General features: G+C 39.3%; 1 protein-coding gene across 3 annotated transcripts; it reads left to right on the top strand.

Moving 5' to 3' along the window:
* Positions 1-2,229: 2,229 nt before the first annotated feature.
* fyco1b (FYVE and coiled-coil domain autophagy adaptor 1b) lies at positions 2,230-19,820 on the top strand. Of its 3 annotated transcripts, none has more exons than XM_057334599.1 (18): positions 2,230-2,304; positions 2,813-2,913; positions 3,866-3,972; positions 4,319-4,444; positions 7,043-7,149; positions 7,779-7,922; positions 8,503-8,575; positions 9,239-11,245; positions 11,401-11,493; positions 12,482-12,600; positions 12,714-12,881; positions 12,985-13,128; positions 13,597-13,790; positions 14,119-14,236; positions 16,697-16,789; positions 17,025-17,235; positions 18,463-18,572; positions 18,653-19,820. In XM_057334599.1, exons 2-18 carry the CDS (start codon positions 2,862-2,864, stop codon positions 18,726-18,728), a joined length of 3,942 nt encoding a protein of 1,313 aa, XP_057190582.1. In that variant the 5' UTR covers positions 2,230-2,304; positions 2,813-2,861; the 3' UTR covers positions 18,729-19,820. The 3 variants fall into 3 exon arrangements, with proteins under 3 accessions (XP_057190582.1, XP_057190580.1, XP_057190579.1); XM_057334597.1 differs by having other exon boundaries at positions 8,503-8,593; positions 16,703-16,789; XM_057334596.1 differs by having other exon boundaries at positions 8,503-8,593.
* The last annotated feature ends 1,037 nt before the right edge of the window (positions 19,821-20,857 follow it).

Genomic DNA, 20,857 nt, shown 5'->3' with positions numbered 1-20,857 from the left:
GAACAGATTGCGAAAGCGTGGGATATGGCGTTATTTTAATGACAAATGTCGTGAGCGCATTATTACAAGTCGAGAGCGTATTCTTGTCATACGAGCGCGCGAATCTCTCCGCTCGCACGCCGATTTCCTTTGCTCATGCACAAAACTGGACGCGCGCTTTCAATTATACGCTGCTCTCTTATGAATTTTCTCTCCTCTCGCTCAGTGAGCGTGTGCGCACTCAAAATGCGTGCCGTGCGTCCACGAATCCTTTGGTACTCTTGCTGTCGAGAGGTCCTCCTGTGTGTTCCAGGCATTATAGGCTGTCAAAAGTAGTCAACCAATCAGGGATAGGCTTCCACGGCGGGCCAATGAAAACGCGACCTCTTACATGGCATCTTATTGGTTGAAAGTGACTCGACGTATTCAACGAAGCAAGATGGATCCACCACGTTCTCAGGTAACAATATTAATATATTTGATGCAACATTATTAATCAAATGTATATTAGAAATGAACGGGGCATTAGGATGCTTTGTAGGCTACATATAAACGTCAGTTTAACTACCATGTTATTCAGACAAAACAGGCCAACACCCTCAAGTTCATGTGGTCCTCATGCATGTCCTACACTAAACATAGTATTGTCAAAATAGTACTAAATTGATTACCGAACAATTTAGATTGGTGTCTTAAGTTAGCTTTATTCTAAAATAATATTTACTACAAGTAACGGTACATATCAAAACAATAATAGCACTGGAGCATTTGGAAAATCATATAATATTCTATACCTATTTGGTTATGCATTTAATGCGTTTGCAGACAGACACTGTAAGTGTTCTGCATTCAGTGTTCCAGAAGTTCAGGGCACACAACTGAACTTCTATGCAATATACCAAACGCTCCCTTACCGTTCATTTATAATATACATTTGATTAATAATGTTGCATCAAATATATTAAAATTGTTACCTGAGAACGTGGTGGATCCAGAGGCGTATTAAGACCTCATGGTGCCCCCCATCCACCCACCTACCCACACGCAAGAATCCACTCATTAAAAGATTTATATATTAAAAGATTTTATAAGAATGAAACTCAGCAATTTACAATATACTATTTTACAAGAATTACACATTAACATGACACTTTTGTAGAAAAGAACACAAAAAACAACTCTTTTCATCAAGCATTTTTAACAATTAGGCCTACTGTAGTTAAGAGGTCGCGTTTTCATTGGCCCGCCGTGGAAGCCTATCCCTGATTGGTTGACTACTTTTGACAGCCTATAATGCCTGGAACACACAGGAGGACCTCTCGACAGCAAGAGTACCAAGGGATTCGTGGACGCACGGCACGCATTTTGAGTGCGCACATGCTCACTGAGCGAGAGGAGAGAAAATTCATAAGAGAGCAGCGTATAATTGAAAGCGCGCGTCCAGTTTTGTGCATGAGCAAAGGAAATCGGCGTGCGAGCGGAGAGATTCGCGTGCTCGTATGACAAGAATGCGCTCTCGCCTTGTAATAATGCGCTCGCGACATTTGTCATTAAAATAACGCCATATCCCACGCTTTCGCAATCCGTGCGCACGGTTTTGCAAACTGTAGCCTACTCGCGGAATTGAAGCCTCTGTCTGTCAACAGAACAAGCTCCTAAAGGAACATTAACAAATATTGTATACTGTTTTATTTTAGATTATATTATAAATTGTCTTACTGTGTTTATATTCCAGTTTGCAAAACTGTGCGAACGGATTGCGAAAGCATGGGCACAGATTATGAATTTGTGGGTACAGATTTCAAAAACTGAGGGGACGGTTTACAAAACCGAGACCACGGATTGTAAAACTCGTGGGTACAGTTTTAGAATCTGCGAGTACGGATTTTTAAACTGAGGGAACGAATTACAAAACTGTGGCCACGGATTTGCGGGTCTTGTTTTTTTTTCTCCGAGGGGTGACCAGACGGGCTCCGTATAATTCAATTTAAATCTATAAATGTAGGTTTTATATATAAATATGCATTGGTTATGTTAAAATTATATATGTCAGTGACGTGATTAAGTGCCTAATATTGATCATTTATCACCTGATACTTTCATTTTTCTTTATTAAAAAGAAAAGAAATAGAATACTTTTATTTACTGCGTTCCTACCGCGCAACCAAACTATGTGAATCGCGGAACCAATCAAACCCATCTTCAAAATCTTCCGTTTGTGATTGGACTAGAGCGTTGTCAGTTACCCATAGTCGCCGCCCCTCAATGGTGCAAATTTGTATCTACTGTAAATAATCATCCGCGGAGATCATCTTTCTTTATGGAGTATGTCTTTATTTACATATATTTATCTTTATTGACATCATTTTTATTCATTACAGGCTTATTTATCGTGTCGGTATATAAACGTGGGTGATTTATGGTGCTGTAAACGCTGTTGTTTACTTACTAGAAAGTTATGTTGAGCAGGTGCGTTTTGTTTCTTTAATCTGAAGCTTATCGTGGATGGGATGTTTATAGATGTAACGTTAACGTTAGCCGCTTTAAAACAGTCAGTTACCATCATTTCTAAATTGTTTATAATAATAAATGATCTTTCTCTCGTTTTAAAACAAAAGTAACACTGCTAGTGCTTGTGCTTATGCGCCTGCAGTCGTCATCAAACTTTTTTGAACATTGTTCTGCCGTTTACCATACAAATAAATTAAATGATTCTGAATGAAATGAACGTTAGAAATATAGGATGTTTTTTCCCCCCACATTTTATACCAAAGATTACAGTAGCTTGAAGACGTGTTCCCTTTAAAACCTCTTTGTTGTTTTTATTCTACAGGCACAATGTTGATTTTATGAATCGTCAGCACTAACACATTCAGGCCAACATGAGTACAGTCGGTGAGAATCAGCTGCAGAGAATAATCAGAGATCTACACGGTACAGATCTCTTTCTATCAGTTTTTCTCTTAACAATCATGTGAACTGAGTAGCAGTAGTGTATTTGGCCTAGAACATTTTTAAGAGACACTGGTGTTTGTCCCGCTGTATTGTAGAATATTATAATAATGTCTTAAGAAACATTCTTATAAAACCATGTGTGGAAACAATCAATTACTGTCAATTACTTATTACACACTCAGTAGCAATAACTGTAACCAAGTGCTCGTGAGAGTTTCACGCTATATGCAACTTTTGATTTCATGTGTCTATAAACCAATTTTATAATTCCTGGGATACAGCGTCTTCAAGTGGAATAGTTCATACCGACAGTCATGCATATTGGTGTTAGTGTTATGGTTTAGGGATGTTTTACTGCACCAGGATACCTTACCATGATTGAAGGATTGAAGGAGCAAATTCTCTTGGGGAATATGAAAGCCATCTGTCCAGGAACTAAAGCTGAAGTGCCGAAGCAGATGGGTCATGCATCAAGACACATAGAATTCACAGAATGGTTGAAAAAACAAGAAATCGAATGTATTGAAACGGTCCAGACTCAAACCCCCTGGAAGTGGTGTGGCAGGACCTAAAGCATGTACTGCAGCTCAGATGCCTAATGTCACTGATGTAAAATAGTTCTGTGAAGACCGGATACAATTCTTACACATAACACGCGTAACTCCAGAAAACATTTGTTTGCGTGTATTGTTGCTGATGCGAGTGCTCACACTTATTGATAACCAGTTAATACATGAAAGATGTACATGTTGTGGTTCAGTATGGGTTACCTTTATGCGTTCATATTTTTTAGTTGAGGATCTGATATAGTAAAAAAACATTTTACAGCACTGTATATTCTAGTACATATACTGTGTAAATCTGTATTGTACCACACTGGTACAGGTTTAGTCATTTGTGAAGACCTAAATCTAGATGTTTTCTTATGCAGATGCAGTTTCTGAGTTGAGCAAAGAGCACTGTGAGACAGGAGAACCCATCACCGACGACAGCCCCAACCTTCACAAGTTCTGCTATAAACTGGAGTACCTGCTGCAAGTACGACACAGTGTTTCAGATCATTTGACTTGTAACACCGGAGTTGCTGTTGTTATCCGATTTATTTAAGAAAGAAACGGTAATAAAGAATAATGCATTTCATACATTATGGTAAAACAGTTCTGTGTAAGTGTTCTGAGCTTGTAACAAACATAAAAAGATTCATCGCTAGGCTGAATTTCTTGAAATTCTTTCGTTCACCAAAGTCACTGTGGTATTACTAACATGCAAGAAGAAGTGACGTAGTTATGTGGCAAGTAATGCTAAGAAAGTCTTTTTATTTTACATTTGGTCCACTTGGCATTTTTAGAGTCAAACACTCACAAATTGACTTGTTTTTGTCCAGTTTGACCAGAAAGAGAAGAGAACATTTCTGGGAAGCAGAAAAGACTACTGGGATTATTTCTGCGACTGTTTGGCCAAGATTAAAGGAGCCAATGACGGCATTCGCTTTGTCAAATCAATCTCCGAGGTACAGTAATCCACTGCACGTGCCCACATCTCCGCTGGACAACACACATCTTCTAGCTCTTCTCATGTATTCTTTCTTTCTTCGGACGTTTTAACATCCGTCGTCTTCTTCTCTACTCCTGAGGGTTTGAAGCAGGAGGTCACAGTGGTGTCTGGCCTCAGGTTGGTCGTGTTGTTATTGTTAGACTACAGTAGCATTAGAAGCTGTCTAAAGCATTATGACAGTTGCTTTTGCTTAGTGGTTTTAACTTAGGTATTAAACTTCGTAGCGTATATTGTCCCATATCGTTTGTGCTACAGGACAGATATGAAGGACATCTCGTATTTTTTTGGGTACTATTCTGAGGACTCGGATTTAGGATCTTCACCTGTGGGACAATAAATGACAAACGAAATACTTTTGACGTGAAATGAATGAGGAACTAACTTCGAAACGAACTGAAACTAGGAACCAGTATGTTATGTAGACTTTGCGTGCATTCTTTTACTGGTCCTTAAAGCAACCTACAAGAACATATGACATAGGATTTAGTCAAAGATTAGTAAGAATGAACGTTTCTTTAGCTTAAATGGTAGTGTGTGGTGCTAGTGATGGCAGGTTAGTGAATTAGATTGCCAGGGAAACACTCTTACATGTTCCTTTCAATGTACTTTGGTGCAATGTAAATTGGTTTGAATTTAATATAAATATAAAAATGTAGAAGATGAAAAGTAAGTCACTTTGGATAACAGTGCTTGCCAGATGCATTAAAGGGCTAGTTCATCCAAAAATGAAAAATCTGTCATTATTTACTCACCCTCAGGTTGTTTCAAAACTGTATAAATTTCTTTGTTCCGATGAACACGGAGAAAGATATTTGGAAGAATGTTAGCAATTTTCAGTTCTGGGACGTCATCCACTACCATAGTAGGAAAAAAATATTGTGTTTTTTTGTTCTGTTGAACACATAATGAAATATTTTGAAGAATTTAGGAAAACAAAGAGTTCTCCGGCACCTTTGACTACTATTTAATTCTTCCTACTATGGCAGTCAATGATGCCCTTGAACTGAAAATGACTGACATTCTTCCAAATATCTTTCTCTGTGTTCATTGGAACAAAGTCATTTATACAGGTATGAAATAACATAAGGGTGAGTAATAAATGATGACAGAATTTTGAACTATCCCTTTAAGGAGTCATTGGGTTTCAACAAAATACATTTAGCACCAAAATGCATGATTTTGAAAGAGTCTTGAGAGTCCAGACGGATCTGAAAATCCAACATTAACTGTAGTCTGATGTTTCCATCTGTTGTCCTTATGTTCCGTGGTCACCTACTGTAATCCTCCATCTGCTTTTCTGACAGTAGTGTCCCAGAGACAGACATTGGTTGTGTTGTAATAGTGTACTACTCATACTATTCTTGATTCTTGAATTATGCAGCAGTGTGTATATGTGTTTACTTTATACATAGTATGCACGTTTTCTGTATTCATGGAACACTTGAATGTTACTGCTGCTGTCCTACTTTTCAGAACACACTGCACAGAATACTGTATCCCACAATGCAATGCACTCATTTTTTCTGTGTGACAAATGAACTTCAGTGATATCGGCTGTGTTTTCTAACATCATTTTCTATATAGAATGTGTAAATAAACTGCTAGTTAGGCTACTTAAGATTTTTTTCTACACAATGTTGTCTCAAAAACGCAAACTGTAAATTTAAATGTGATATGATGGTCATCTATTTTTGATAAACACAGGGTTTTGCTGCAGTAAGTGATGTTTGCTGAGGATTTGTTGTTGTTGCCGATCAAATGAGAAGCTGTTTTGCTATGTTTGAGCATAAAATCATCTTGCATGATCAAATCTCGTTTATTTTCCAAAACAAAAGTGGTAGCAGGTATATTTTGTACAGAATGACCCTAGATGTTTGACTAAATCATCAACATGTGAGATGGATGGTTCAGGTATTTATTGGACAAATTTATTTAGGGAAATGTATAAGGAAATATGGGGTTGATGTACAAGAAAAACCAAAAGCTAACTAGAAATAAAGCATACATTGACTTCAAAATATTTACATTTTGTAGGTCTCTTCTTAACGTGATGGTTCACCCAAAAATAAAATTTCTGTTATCATTTACGCTTGTCATTTCAAACCAGTGTGACTCTTTTCTTTGGCAGAACAGAAAAAAGACATTCTGAAGAATGTTGGTAAAGGAACAATGGTGGTACCCATTCACTTGCATTGGTTTTGTGTCTATACAATAGAAGTCAATGGGTACTGCTGTTGTTCGGTTTCCAATATTCTTTAAAATATCATTTTTTGTGTTCTGTAGAAGAAAGAAAGTCACACAGGTTTGAAATAAAATGAGGATGAGTAAATGATGGCCATGTGTGGGCCAGCTATCCCTTTAAATTCTTCTCAGAGCTGAGCTTCAGTTTACATTCTTAGCATCACTACAAAGCACACATACAAAATCTTTGATCCATCTTTAATAATATGTTTGAATAAAAGGAGAAGGTGGCCTTTATTATAGGCCAGTACTGTATTTTAAGTCATTTTTATTCAGTGCAAAAGCTTGTTGTGTTTATTTCTTGTGATCATAGCTGAAGACATCACTTGGGAAAGGACGGTCCTTCATACGATACTGTCTCGTGCACCAGAGACTTGCAGATACTCTTCAGCAATGTGTTATGAACTACAAAATCACATGGTAATGTACTCACGGGAATTATGGTCACGGTACCTTTTTCTTAACCCATGTAGAGTATGATTTTAACATCAGAACTCATAATTTAGCATTGAAAAAGTAAACAATCCAATCTGTCAGCATCATGTCTGTTGCACGCTATATAAAGCCAAGATTGGGCAACTTGTAAACAACCCCTTTGGTGTAAACCGCAATTGCATTTCCTTCTTTGAGATAGAATTTCACTCGAAAACATCAAAGAGTGAAACGAGAAGTTAGTTCCATTAACTTTTAAAGGCTTAGATTTGAAGGAAATTGGTTTGAGTTGAAACATTCATCAATGAAATGTTACTGAATCAGTCCAGATATTTAATGCAATTATACATCAGTTAAATCTCTGTTTTTCTAAAGCAACTATTTACATCAGAGGATGTTGAAGCAAAACATTTGTCCGCACCTCAGTTTTTCTCTTCCTCAGTCCATTTTCACTTCGCTTTAAACAAGAAACCTGTCTACTTCCTCTGCCAGAGCATATTGACGTGTAATGTCAGCGATTTTTATTCTGATCCTGACCACACAGTTTTTTCAGTTTTGTGTGTTATGATCCTATGACGGATCTACTTATTTCATTATCCCTGTTTTTTAATCTGTAGTGACTGGTATTATGAACGCAGCCCTTTCCTAAAGTCCCATCTTAACACTGACATCATCAACCATCTGTATGAACTCAACGAGGTCCAGTTTGACGTAGCATCCAGGGGTCACGACCTTGACTCCGACTGGCCCACCTTTGCCAGGTAATTCATGATGGTTTAACCCTTGAACAGGTGTATCACTATAGTAACACAGTGCCCTCCACTATTATTGGCACCCTTGGTAAATATGAGCAAAGAAGGCTGTACAAATAAATAAGAAATTTTAGGGGTGCCAATAATTGTGGCCAGGGTGTATTAGAATTTTTTTTTTCACAATGTGATATTCCCCCCACTTCAAATTGTTTTACTTGAATGAAATGTTGGAATTTTGTGTATTTTTAAAACAAAAGATCAAAAGGAGAAACAATTCAGATTTATTTTTACAGCCTTCTTTGCTCATATTTACCAAGGGTGCCAATAATAGTGGAGGGCACTGTATCCCAGTTTCAACACGTTTAACCACTTTTTATCTGTGCATTTCATAGGTTTTTAGATTCAATAGCATCATTGTAAAATATTTCTGCATTAAATGACATCAATTTTGTTATTATATTCCCATAAGCATTAGGCAACTACACAAGGTCATCTATTGGCATAAATCCTAACATCCTGTGTAATTCATGACCAGATAATCTTAATGAAACAACTCAGCAAAAGAGATGTTTGTTTTGTGCACATACAGAAAGACTCTGGGATCAGCAGTCTCATCCCATGCGTGGAAACCACCCAGTCGCTGCTCCAGTGTCACCAGTCTGGTCAGCAGTTACTCACAGGTTTAGTAACACATTAGGCCCTATTTGAACTTTACTTTTGGGTTCGTGCCTTAGATATAAATACATAACTACATGGACCCCCTTGAAAACAAGATGGTGCATCTCAAGGGGTTTATCCAATAAATAAATTTGAATTCATTCATTAATTCTCCAAAGTTGGACATAAAAACATTACAGCAGAAGAACATCTCAAAAGGAACGTAATGCATTGTTGTGTTTCTCTTACAAAGGGTGACAACAGTGTACAAAAAAATGTAAGAATTTTTCCTCTGCGTTTATGAAAGTGTCGCCTAATATACTCGCCTGACATCGCCGTTTTCACAAATGAACATTTTTATAGTTTACACAGATCATTTTCAGACATTTGCGCTTTACAACCCATTTTCAACATTTTGCATTTTCAGGCCCCCAAAAAGCCATTATTTTGTAAATGAACAGCCAAAGTGAATTTGAATACAATGTTGTGTACGTCCCCCTAAAAGACAGATTTTTATCATTATTGTATCTGTTCATTTTTTGATACAATATTTTTTTTATTTGCGTTAACAATGTTATTTTTTATTGGATGCAAGAATGCTATTAATTTAAATAAAGTAATATTGTCGTTGTTAATAAACTTAAATCGGTCACTTTTACATCTTGCAGCAAACTCAGGAGTTTATTTCAGGCCAGGATTTCAGTTCCAGTCTTCTAGGTGATCTGGGAGAGCTGGGCGAGCTCTCCTGTACTGCTTCTGAGAACCTTCGCTTAGAGCTTGACCAGTCTGAGCTGAAACAACAAGAGCTCCTGGAGAAGATCCGGCTGCTGACCGATGAAGCAGCTGATCTGAGGGCTGTGGTCAAGGATCTGGAGGAACAGATATCGGCTGCTAAAAGTCATGAGAAAAGAGTGCAGTCTGCAGGGGTGGAGCAGAAGGTCTTCAAGACTGTCAGAGAGTGCACCGATCGTCTCCAAACAACCACGCAGGAACTGGAGGCTCTACGGCTACAAGAAGCATCAGAACGCAACCTAGAAGCCAAGCTGAACGTCACCGAGAACAGAAACATGGAGCTGCTGGCCAAACTCGACGGAGCTTTGAGCGAAAATGCACAGCAGGCCGCCAGTTACTGCGACTCGGCCTGGACGATCCAAGAGCTCCTGACCAAACTAAAAGAGGCGGAACAAGAGAGAACCGAGTGTAAACGACTGGCGGAGCGACTTGCTCAGGAGCTGAAGCAACAGGAGGTGAAACTAAAAGAGGTTGACCGCAAACTGGACGCATTTAACACGACTGCCAACAAGGAACGAGCAGCTGCGGATGAGCTGCAGATGACCGTAAACCACCTCCAGGGAGCGCTTTCTCTGAAGGAGCGGGAGACAGATAACCTTCGTACGCAATTGCAGGACTTGCAGAGCGCACTGAAGACGCGAGAGTCCCATCTGGAGGAGATGAAGGGACGAACGCAAGAGGAGCTGCAACAGAAGGGCGTGCTCGAGGAGCAACTCAAGGCGAAGGAGTCTGAGCTTACCGTCTGCATCGACAAGATTCGCAAACTGGAGAGTGACAACGAGCGATTGGCTGCAGACGGTCAGAGCTTGCAAACGCAAGCCAGGAAACTGGAGGAGTACAAGAACCAGTGCACAAGCTTAATGGAGATCAACACCAAGCTGATCCAGACTGTGAAAAGAAATGAAGAAAGCAGCAAGGAGCTGGCACAAGCCAAGAATGGTCTGGAGAGAGAGCTGATGATTGCACGGGCATCAGAGACACAGCTGAGAACCAGACTGGAGTCTGCTGGACTTACGGTGGAGAACCAGCACCTCGAGGAGTGTGTTTTGAATCGCCAGGTGAAGAATGATGAGACGGAGACTAGAGAGCACTCCTCAAGCTCTGATAGTGGAGAATCCACCTCAAGGCTGGCTCTGGCTGAGACTCAACTTGACCTCAACATGAAGGAGGTTTGCAGACTTCAGGAGGAGGTTTTGGAACTCAGGGCTCGGCTCCTGGTGAGCTCGGAGGAGAGGATGAAGAGCCAGACTCTGCAAGAGGTTACGGAAGCCTCTCGAGAGGACCTCCGGGCTCAGACGGAGCAACTCAAGAGCCAGGTGGTAGAACTAAACCGCAGACACGTGGAGGAACTGATGCATTGCAGAGAAAGAGAAGAGACCCTGGTAAAGGAGAGGGATAAGGAGGCCAACACCCGAGCGAGACTCCAGACGGAGGCGAATGCCACGAGGGAAGAGCTTCATGAGGTGAAGAAACACAACGACAGTCTGGCACTGGAGAACGGAGAGGCTCGCGAGGCCTTGCACAGGGCCAACACGGAAACGGCAGAGCTCGGGGTTCACGTTTGCATGCTGACAGGACAGAACGAAGAGGCTGAGCTGCGATGGGAGGAGATGTCCGCCAACTTGCAGGAGAGACAGACAGAGGCACAGGAGGAGGTGCGAACTTTGAGCGAAACTCTGGAAGACACGAAGAAGGATAATGCAAGACTCCGGGAGCAGCTAAAGGAGATGGAGGGACTTCCTGAAGTTGTGCAGGAGTTGCAGGAGCGGCTTGAAAAGGCAGAAGAAGAAAAGAGAAGTCTTCAGGAGACCAGGCAGAGAGAGGTGGATAACCTGAGGTCCCAGCTGAGCGACGAGGCTGCACACCACGAAAAACAAGTGCAGGTAATGGAAGTAAACACTTCTCATAGATGTTGGTTTTGTGTTGCGTTTTTTTAATCACATCCACAGTTCAACTCATGCTGATGTTTTGTGATAATGACTCATTTTAAAATGTGTTTTGTGTTTATTCAAATGTATTTTGGTTTGTCTTTATGAAGCGTCTAAATGAAGAATTGGATGAACTGAGAAAGAAACTGGATGTCGAACTTGAGAACGTTTCGAGTCTTGAGTCCAAAGCGTCAGAGCTGGAGGTATTACGATCATCGTGTCATCATACTGTTCAGTAGATCAAGGGTTTTCAAACTGTTTTGTCAGCCAAAGCCCTTTGACCTAAATAATTTACTTGAAGTACCCCCTGAGAGGTACTCCCCCTGAGAAAGTAACTATTGAAATCATTTAATAGCACATTTAACTTCAAAAACATTTATTTTTGTATCTGTTTTGAGGTTTTTATTAGTAGTATTTTACACAACTATTGTTATTTCTAAACATTTTCTTGCAATTAAATTTTTTCTAAGTAATGGAAACAACTTGTATATGTACTGGTAGATATTTAGGAAACCCTGCTGCTGGATGCACTATGTGACATCAACAGTACCATGCACAAACTCAAAATCAGTTACACAACGTCTTAGGGCTGTCAAACGATTAATCGCGATTAATCGCATCCAGAATAAAAGTTTTTGTTTACATAATATATGTCTGTGTACTGTACATAATAGTTTTGTATTTATAAACACAAAAACATACACATACATGTACTGTATATATAATTGGGTAATATTTAGATGTATTTATTTATATTTATCAATAATTTAAATGTTTAAATTTTCGTAGATATAAATATATATATTATGTAAACACAAACTTTTATTCTGGAGGCGATTAATCACGATTAATCGTTTGACAGCCCTACCTTATGTCATTCCAAATCTCTCTGTGGAACACAAAAGAAGATATTTTGAAAAATGTCTCGGTTTTGTGTCCATACAATGGAACTCAATGGAAGTCAATGCTGTTTGGTTGCCAGCGTTCTTCAAAACATTTTGTGTTCTGCGGAAAAAAAGTCATACGTGTTTGGAATGACATGAAGACATTCATTTTTGGGTGAACTGTCCCTTTAAGTGATGACACTTTGACTGTGATTTCTCTGTCTTGGGAGCCCAAACATCATTACACTTTTTCTTTACGCGTGCGAATGTAAATGCATTTGTACTCATGTGTGTTTATGTTTAAAAGTCTGTCAACAGCGAGTACAGTCAGATGATCGAAAAGAAAAACAACTGCATTGGTGATTCTGAAACCGTTATTGATCAGAAAGAGGAACTGATAAAAACCCTCCGAGAGAACTTATCGAGGTAAGAGATTTCTGTACTTCTTTTCAGGTAGTCCACAGTTTTAACATGAATGCACAAAATAACAACAACAGTTTTTATTTCACAACCTGCCGGTCATTCTGAATGTTTGTCAGAGCTGAGGAGCAGTCGGCTCTTGCACAGAAGGCCTGTCATGAGCTGGGTGTGAACTTGAGCAGAAGTGCGATGGAGAAGCAAACCCTCGAGCTGAAGATGTCCTCTGAGATAGATGACCTTTCTCGCACCAAGAGGAACCTGGAAGAGAGACTTATTGAACTTATAAGGTGTCGCCTTTTGTGCCTTCCTCCTGAACAGTTTTTCTTCTTTATTTGATCGTTTCTGTCTTGTATCTGCTATTGTATTACTAAACTTTGGCGCCCCCTATAGGGAGAAAGATGCTTTGTGGCAGAAGTCGGATGCGCTGGAGTTTGAGCAGAAACGGAGGGCCGTAGAACAGACAGACCGAGACATCGCATACTGTCTCAGCTGCCGCAACCACTTCAGCTGGATGCTGCGCAAACACAACTGCAGGTAAAGTTGTTTTGAGTTGAAGAGGGCACTTTCTCGCTAAAATTAAAACTTTGAAAGCGTTTTTGTTTATTGAAATCAAATAAAATATTTGCCTAAAAATTATTGGGGAAAAATAAACCAACAAATAATTGAAATGTTGCCTCAGAAATGAACTGAAATAGTTTCAATTTATATAAAAATCTAAGAACTTAAATTATAAAATTAAACTAAACTAAAATTAATTAATCTTATATAGCAATATAACAAATCAACAAATAAATAATAAAGTGAGAAAAGCATAAAACAAAGGTGCTAAATATTTAAATAAAATTAACATAAAAAAGAAAAATCTAAAAATATGAATAAAATATGAATAAAAACAACATCAAAATATAATAACCCTGCTTATCGCTCTCAAATACAGCTACATGATTCCATTCCATTACATTAGGTAAATAAACATGTTTTTAACTTGACATTGCGTTTTAGGTTATGTGGGCGTCCCTTCTGTTACAACTGCTGCAATTATGCTGTGAGTGGCCAGCAGGGCGGCGCTAAAGAGCGATGCTGTAAGGACTGCTCCACTCAGCACAGCCACCCACAGACAGATCCAGATAGTCCTTTACATCCACTCTACAGAACAGTATCAAGTCCTACCAGAACCAGCACACCTGGAGTCAAAGGTGAGAGGTCATTGAGGACTATTGAGATGCGGGAGTTTTATGTGAACGTCGATTCATTCCTCGCCAACTACTGGCCTGGCATGCATAATACAGCTTTTTTAGTCTTTTTTTTACAAAATAATGTGATTTATTGTTTTCTACATCAAATCAGCTTACATAATGTAAAGAACATTCTGTGAAAATATCACCTTAACATCTTTCATTTTAACGTCAAAGATTGAAATTAACGTGAAATTATCATCATTTAATTATTTTTGCTTAGATCTGTAATCCACTCTGTGCGAATCACAGTATAATTATGTGTGTAATGTGAGTGTTTTCCACACAGGGGAGCTGAAGACCCCTCAGCCGGACGATACGGCGTTTGACATCATCTCTGAAGATGAAGTGAGCGGTGTCCATGATAATTCGCTGTACACCACTGCACTCTCTGAGACGGGACATCTGTGAGACACACACACACACACACGCACAGTGTTCATTACTTTATTAAGTCATTTAAAACCCAAGAGTATTTGGGTTATCCTCACAATGTAACATGTCAGGTTATTCTGCTATAATGTAGGTCATACCAGAACACACGCACACACATTCCTGTCTTGTTAACACAGATACTCGGCACTAGTTTGAATGTAAACACAACACGGTAATTTGTTTGTGCTAAAACGTCAAACGAAATTAAATGGGCTCCTGCTGAGCTAAACACAGTTTCATTATTGGATTACATTTTCATTCATCAGAGTAAATTTGACACGACCGCACGCTGATGCACATTCTAATGTGTGCTAACGTACTGCTAACTACATCAAACATTTATCTTTTTCTAGAATTAGTTTGATGAGATTCAAAGTTATTTCTATAGTGCTTTCACATTTTGCGTTGTGTTGCAAAGCAGCTTTATTTAGAACACATTTGAGCAATAAAGATATGGGGTCAAAACAGTAAAGAAATAACGAAAAAATAAATGATATAAAAAATAAATGATAATAATATACATTTTCTATAAAGAGTACATAAGGTAGCACTACAGACTACAAATAATTGTCTAGCGGATTGTAGTCATTTGTTACTCTTATCAGACCGTTATATTTATATCTATTATAAAATTAGATTTGTGTTAATAAATAATAATAATATAATAAATAAAAGCTATATAATTAGCAACAAAACACTGACCTTGTAATTGATGCTATACAGTGAGGGAAATAAGTATTTGATCCCCTGCTGATTTTGTAAATTTGCCTACTTACAAACAAATGAAGGGTCTATAATTTTTATGGTGGGTTTATTTTAACTGATAGACACAGAATATTAAAAAAAATCAGGGGAAAAAAATGTTATATAAAGGTTATAAATTGATTTGCATTTCAGTCAGTGAAATAAGTATTTGATCCCCTACCAACTAGCAAGAATTCTGGCTCCACAGATTGGTTATGTGCCTATATGGACCACAGATTAGTCCTGTCACTTTAAGAAAGTACTCCTAAATCAGCTTGTTATGTATATAAAAGATGCCTGCCAACAGAATCTGTATCTTCCAGTTCAACCTCTCCAACACCATGGTCCAGACCAAATAGGTTTTAAAGGATGTCAGCGACAAGATTGGAGACCTGCACAAACCTTGACTAGGCTACAGACAGAAGCTTGGTGAGAAGGAGACAACTGTTGGTGTGATTATTTGGAAATAGAAGATATACAAAATAACTATCAAATGCCCTTGTTCTGGAGCTCCCTGCAATATTTCCCCAATGGGGTAAAGATGATCATGAGAAAGGTTAAAGATCAGCCCAGAACTACACGGAAGAAGCCTGTTAATGATTTCAAGACAGTTGGGAACACAGTTAGCAAGCAAAACATTGGTAACACATTGGTAACACGCTATGCCACAGTAGACTGAAATCCTGAAGCACCCGCAAGGTCCTCCTGCCCAAGAAGGCCCGCCTGGCTCATCTGAAGTTTGACAATGAACATCAAAATGATTCAGAAAAGGCTTTGGCGAAAGTGCTGGCACTGCTGTGAGACCAAAATGGACTCCTGTGTTTGGAGGGAGAGAAATGCTGACTATGAGCCCAAGAACATCATGTCTACAGAGAAGCACAGTGTTGGAAACATTCTGCTTTAGGGCTTTTTCTCTGCTACAGGTATACAGGATGACTTCACCGCATTGAGGGGCTGAGGGACAGGCCCATGTACCGTAAAATCTTGGACGAGAACCTCCTCCCCTTAACTAGGTCACTGAAGATGGGTCATGGATGAGCCTTTAACATGACAAAGACGCAAAACATATTGCCAAGACAACCAAATAGTGGCTTAAGGAGAAGCACATTAAATGTCCTAGCCAGTCTCTAGACCCTAGTCCTATAGAACCTCTGTGAAGGAGGCTAAAACTCCAATTTGCTGAGCGACAGCCAAGAAACCTTAAAGATTGACAGAGGAGTGGACTAAATGTATCCGGACACATGTGCAAACCTGGTGACCAACTATCAGAAATGTCTGACCTCTGTGCTTGCCAACAAGGGTTTCTCCACAAAGTACAAAGTTATGTTTTGCTTGGGGATCAAATACTTATTTCACTGACTGAAATGCAAATCAATTTATAACCTTTATATAACATTTTTTTCCCCGGATTTTTTTAAATATTCTGTGTCTATCAGTTAAAATAAACCCACCATAAAAATTATAGACCCTTCATTTGTTTGTAAGTAGGCAAACTTACAAAATCAGCAGGGGATCAAATACTTATTTCCCTCACTGTATTTATGGATGTAATGGGTTTCGTAAGTGATTTTTATTCACAGTAATTGTCACACATTATGTGCACTATTCTTTGTGTTACTGGATTAAAAAGAGTCAAATAAATGTTAATGTAAGTGTATGTTTGTTCGTTTTTGATCTGTTGACATCAGCAACAGTGACATCACAAGCACAGATGAATCGGACGAGCTGATTGGCTCTGTTCAGGATGCAGAAACCTGCCTGCTGAAATGTGGAGAGAAGACGTAAGACACACAACATTCTGATTAAATTATAAAGCATAGATTTTAACATCTGCCACGAGGCTACGGTTTTACCCATGGGCTTCTGGGTAATAATTCACTATTATGCCTGAGCTATAGAGGCTGCAAGAGTTTCTCATGAGCATCTGTACTGAATCCTAAAATGACAAAAGCCACACGTTACAAGTAGAACGGGTGTGTTCGGAATGATGACATCACACACGGTCCTTTTTCTCAGGTTGTCAGTGCCGTACAGTCTGGAGGACGTGGTTCAGTTTGGCGAAGGTTTCAGAGAACTCTTCATCAAGTCCAGCTGTTACAGTGTCGTTCTCATAACCGCTGCTCATCCCGGTCCTACCATCAGCTGGATCTTCTCATCTGAACCCAAGAGCATCACCTTTAGTGTGGTGTACAGAGAGAACACGGACACGCCTCTGGAACAGGCTAAGGTAACATACTCGAGGACATCACAAGGTGCAGCATAAACAGCCTTAAAGTCTCTGTGAACCGGAAGTTGTGATCGTTTTTACTTGCGTGTTTTGACGCATTTCTGAGTGAAAAGTTATTTTGAATGAAACATATACAGGGTTTTTCCTGCATAGAGAAATTGGAGGCGGCCGCCTCCGTCAAATGTCTTGCCGCCTCAGGCTGTCGCCAAAATTATGTTGCGAGTCTTCACAAGAAATGCTGCGTGCATTTAACAGACTGTCATTTGTAACTGCAGTTGCGACATTACACCACAGTGGAGGCGCTGTTTCGTTATCAGCACACGGAGGCGCTAAAAAGAGTTTGTGCCAGCCTGTGTTTCACGGCTGTTTGTTTTGCATCCAAGTACGTTTAGTTTCTTGAAATTTATTAAATTATCATGACACACATCATTGTAATGTCTTTAGTTGTGCAGTTGGATCGTTGAATCAGCGTATACTGTACACAGCGAGTTCGCCAGTATAAACGCACATTGCGTTCAGAACGACTCGCACACGAATGACTCATTTGAACCGATTCATTTAAACTAAAAACCCTGATATAGTGGGCGTAGCTTTCCACTTTCTCTGCGATTTGATTGGATGTATAAAAACAGCCGTTGCATTTTGTAATGGAACAGGCAGCAGACTGACAGTTGAAGGGGAGGAGTTCAGGGTGCTCCGCCCAAGCCGTCGAATTTACGTAATTTAAGATGGATAGTCATTACAGGACGGAAGTGCATTTTCAGATTTTAACTAAAGATTATGAGGGCACACGATTTTTATAAAGAGAATGACCCTGATGATAAACTATTTACAATAAACGCTGCAATATTTCATGAGCAAATTGTAATTTTTTATTTCACTGGGACTTTAACAAACATAACACATTTTTTTACATTTTGAGGTGAAAAGTAAATAGAACAACCCACTATCAAAATTTTGCCTAAAAGTGAAAGGAAATGTCTCAGAACTGTTGAGCCTCCCAAGCTCACATGACTTACTCAAGTTACTACTGTACACGTTCACACACAACACTAAGCCTTGTGTTAATTCAGATCTTAATTTAGCAGGGAAAAAGATTTTTAGGTGCGTTTCACAGCTTTCAGACCCCGCAGCACATGCTATCGCCTCAGACAAAAACATCTGGACAGATGAGGAAATCTTAAATAGCGATGAAATGAATCTCCAAACTTGATTTGACGTTTTCAGGTTCTCATCCCTCTGACAAGATGCAACTCTCATAAGGAAACCATTCAAGGACAAGTGAAGGTCAGGAACCCTGGAGAATTCACTCTCATCTTCGACAACTCCTTCTCCAGGTTTGTGCTGACATCTATGTTTTCATCCAACAAATCTCCTGGCATCCACACTTGAATTCTGAATGATTATTTGTTTGTAGGTTCGTTTCGAAGAAAGTCCTGTACAAACTGAGTATAGAGACACCGGAGGTCTGCAATGGAGGTGATTCTCCTTAAACAGGAAAACATCCCACACACATAAACACTTGATCAAGGGGACTTCATGTTGAGGGTTCTGCTGGTTTAAAAAATCTGTTTTAAATCTGTATGACTTTCTTCTGCAGAACACAAAAGAAGACAATTTGTAGACTGTAGTTAACCGGCACCCATTCACTTGCTTTGTTTTTTTGTCCATACAATAGAAGTGAAGGGGTACCACCATTGTTCGGCTACCAACATTCTTCGAAATATCTTCTTTTGTGTTCTGCAAAAGAGAGGAAGCCATACAGATTTGACATGACAAGAGGGCGAGTAAATGATAAGAGGTTTAATTTTGGGGTGAACTTGCACTTTAACACAGAAACATGAAGCATATGAACAAGAAGTCTGCAGTACTTTAGAGAGCTGTGTGGTCAAACAGATGCGTCAACGTATATGAAGGATCTGACTGCACAGTATGCACTACAGAAAAGCTTTATTACTGTTTGTTTTATTGAAGTGAGAGAGCGAGTGTAGAGTGAGATTTAGCTATAGAAAATGCTGACGTGACTTCAGTACAGGGACGTTGGTTTAATGATGTCTTGCGAAAATGCACAAAATGGAGGAGTGGGTACAAAATGCTTGAAGTCTTTCTAGCTAATGAATTGGGGAAAATCTCCAATTGTTTGCACGACTATACTCATTTTGTTATGACGTTTAAAAGGTAACCCTACAACTATTATTTCTACGCAGCCAAAAATAGCTTCTGTAATACTTAGATCATTATATAACCAATTATTTTCATTCAGCTGAATCCAGACAAACATTTGTAAGCAATAACTTAGTTGGGGTTTTGCACAATAAGAACAATGTTGTGTTGCTTTTTGGGTAATAGCACAAATAATGCCAGCTAGAGGTGAATGAAGTAAATAGCTCTTTTGACTTTTTGAATACAGTAGTTTCATTAAAAAGAAATAAAATCATTCATACTTTACTCTCGCACTTTTTGTACATGTTCCAGAGTGAATGGTACTAATCTGAATACTGTCAACTTAAACTTTGTAATGTATGTGTCCAGGTATAACAGTGATGTTATATTGCAACTGGTTTGAAATAAAGCTGTTAAATGAAAACTTCCCAGTGGCGTGATTATCCATTTAATCCTTTTTATTTCAAATCAAGTCATAACACCTTATACTGAGGTAAAACGGATTCATTTTACTTTTAAGATTGAAAGAATCTTTGACTGTGTGCCCAACAACATCCCTTTTCCATGACAGCATCCCTGCAGCGCACAGCCTCTTATGCCTCACTGGCCTTGCCATCTGCTCCAAAAATATTCGTACATTCTCCACAGTGATTAGTTCTCCATGCGTGTATCCACTAAGGATATTGATTATTCCCAGGCATGGCTTTATCCAATCAGCAGCAGGATGCTGTTGCCCGTGGTTACAGCATCCAGCTCTGCGGAGATGGAGCGGCGTTAAGCTCACAGCGGAGTGGCTCTCAGCGCAGTGTTTGTGGTGCAGTCCAGACCGTTTCTCAAGGTTAACGATCTTATTGTAAATCAGATCACATCCTATGACCGGCCTGCAATGATCAGAGATTTACAACACATACAGTGAGAAAAACAGAGAGAGAGATGGGGGAGGGTGTGGTGGATGGTGTGAGATGAATAACAATCACATTTACAGACAGAGACTCACATGCACTTCAAGGTTGCGTATATAGAGTATCGGGAGGTCAAATGTAATACTCGGAGTAATGTAATATTGCTCAACAAGTAATCTGATTGAATGCCTGTGGCGGTTACAGATTTGATACACACAGTGCTGGCCTACCAGTGTGTTTTCCATCATATTCCTATATTTGTAAGACTTAAGGAAATTGCTTTGGATTCTCTCTCGCTTCTGTATGTACTGTACTGTACTGTAGTATGCAGTGAAAGCGGTCTGTCTTCATAAAACGCACATACGCGGCCTTGTCTGGAGTAGCATACGATCATACTAGTATATATACAGTATGCTGTGCATTATCTATATTTGAAATGAATTATTAAACATTGCATCATGGGATTACCGTTGTTTACTGCCCTGGTGATCCTATAATGCAATGAGCTTGACTTAACCTTACATTTCTAATGTTATGCATATGGACCGTGCAGCCAT

This window comes from Triplophysa rosa, linkage group LG5 (genome assembly GCF_024868665.1).
Source record: "Triplophysa rosa linkage group LG5, Trosa_1v2, whole genome shotgun sequence".
Classification (NCBI taxonomy): Eukaryota; Metazoa; Chordata; class Actinopteri; order Cypriniformes; family Nemacheilidae; genus Triplophysa; species Triplophysa rosa.
The sequence above is the reverse complement of the archived record's forward strand: the minus strand, read 5'-3'. Positions and strand labels throughout refer to the sequence as shown.

What these genes read in the sequence shown, in the direction of transcription:
- fyco1b (XM_057334596.1), top strand. Translation starts at nt 2,862, where the DNA reads ATGAGTACAGTCGGTGAGAATCAGCTGCAGAGAATAATCAGAGATCTA. An exon ending in TTGTCAAATCAATCTCCGAG is followed by an intron (nt 4,445 to 7,042) that starts GTACAGTAATCC and finishes TTGTGATCATAG; the next exon opens with CTGAAGACATCACTTGGGAA. An exon ending in CTGCGCAAACACAACTGCAG is followed by an intron (nt 13,129 to 13,596) that starts GTAAAGTTGTTT and finishes ATTGCGTTTTAG; the next exon opens with GTTATGTGGGCGTCCCTTCT.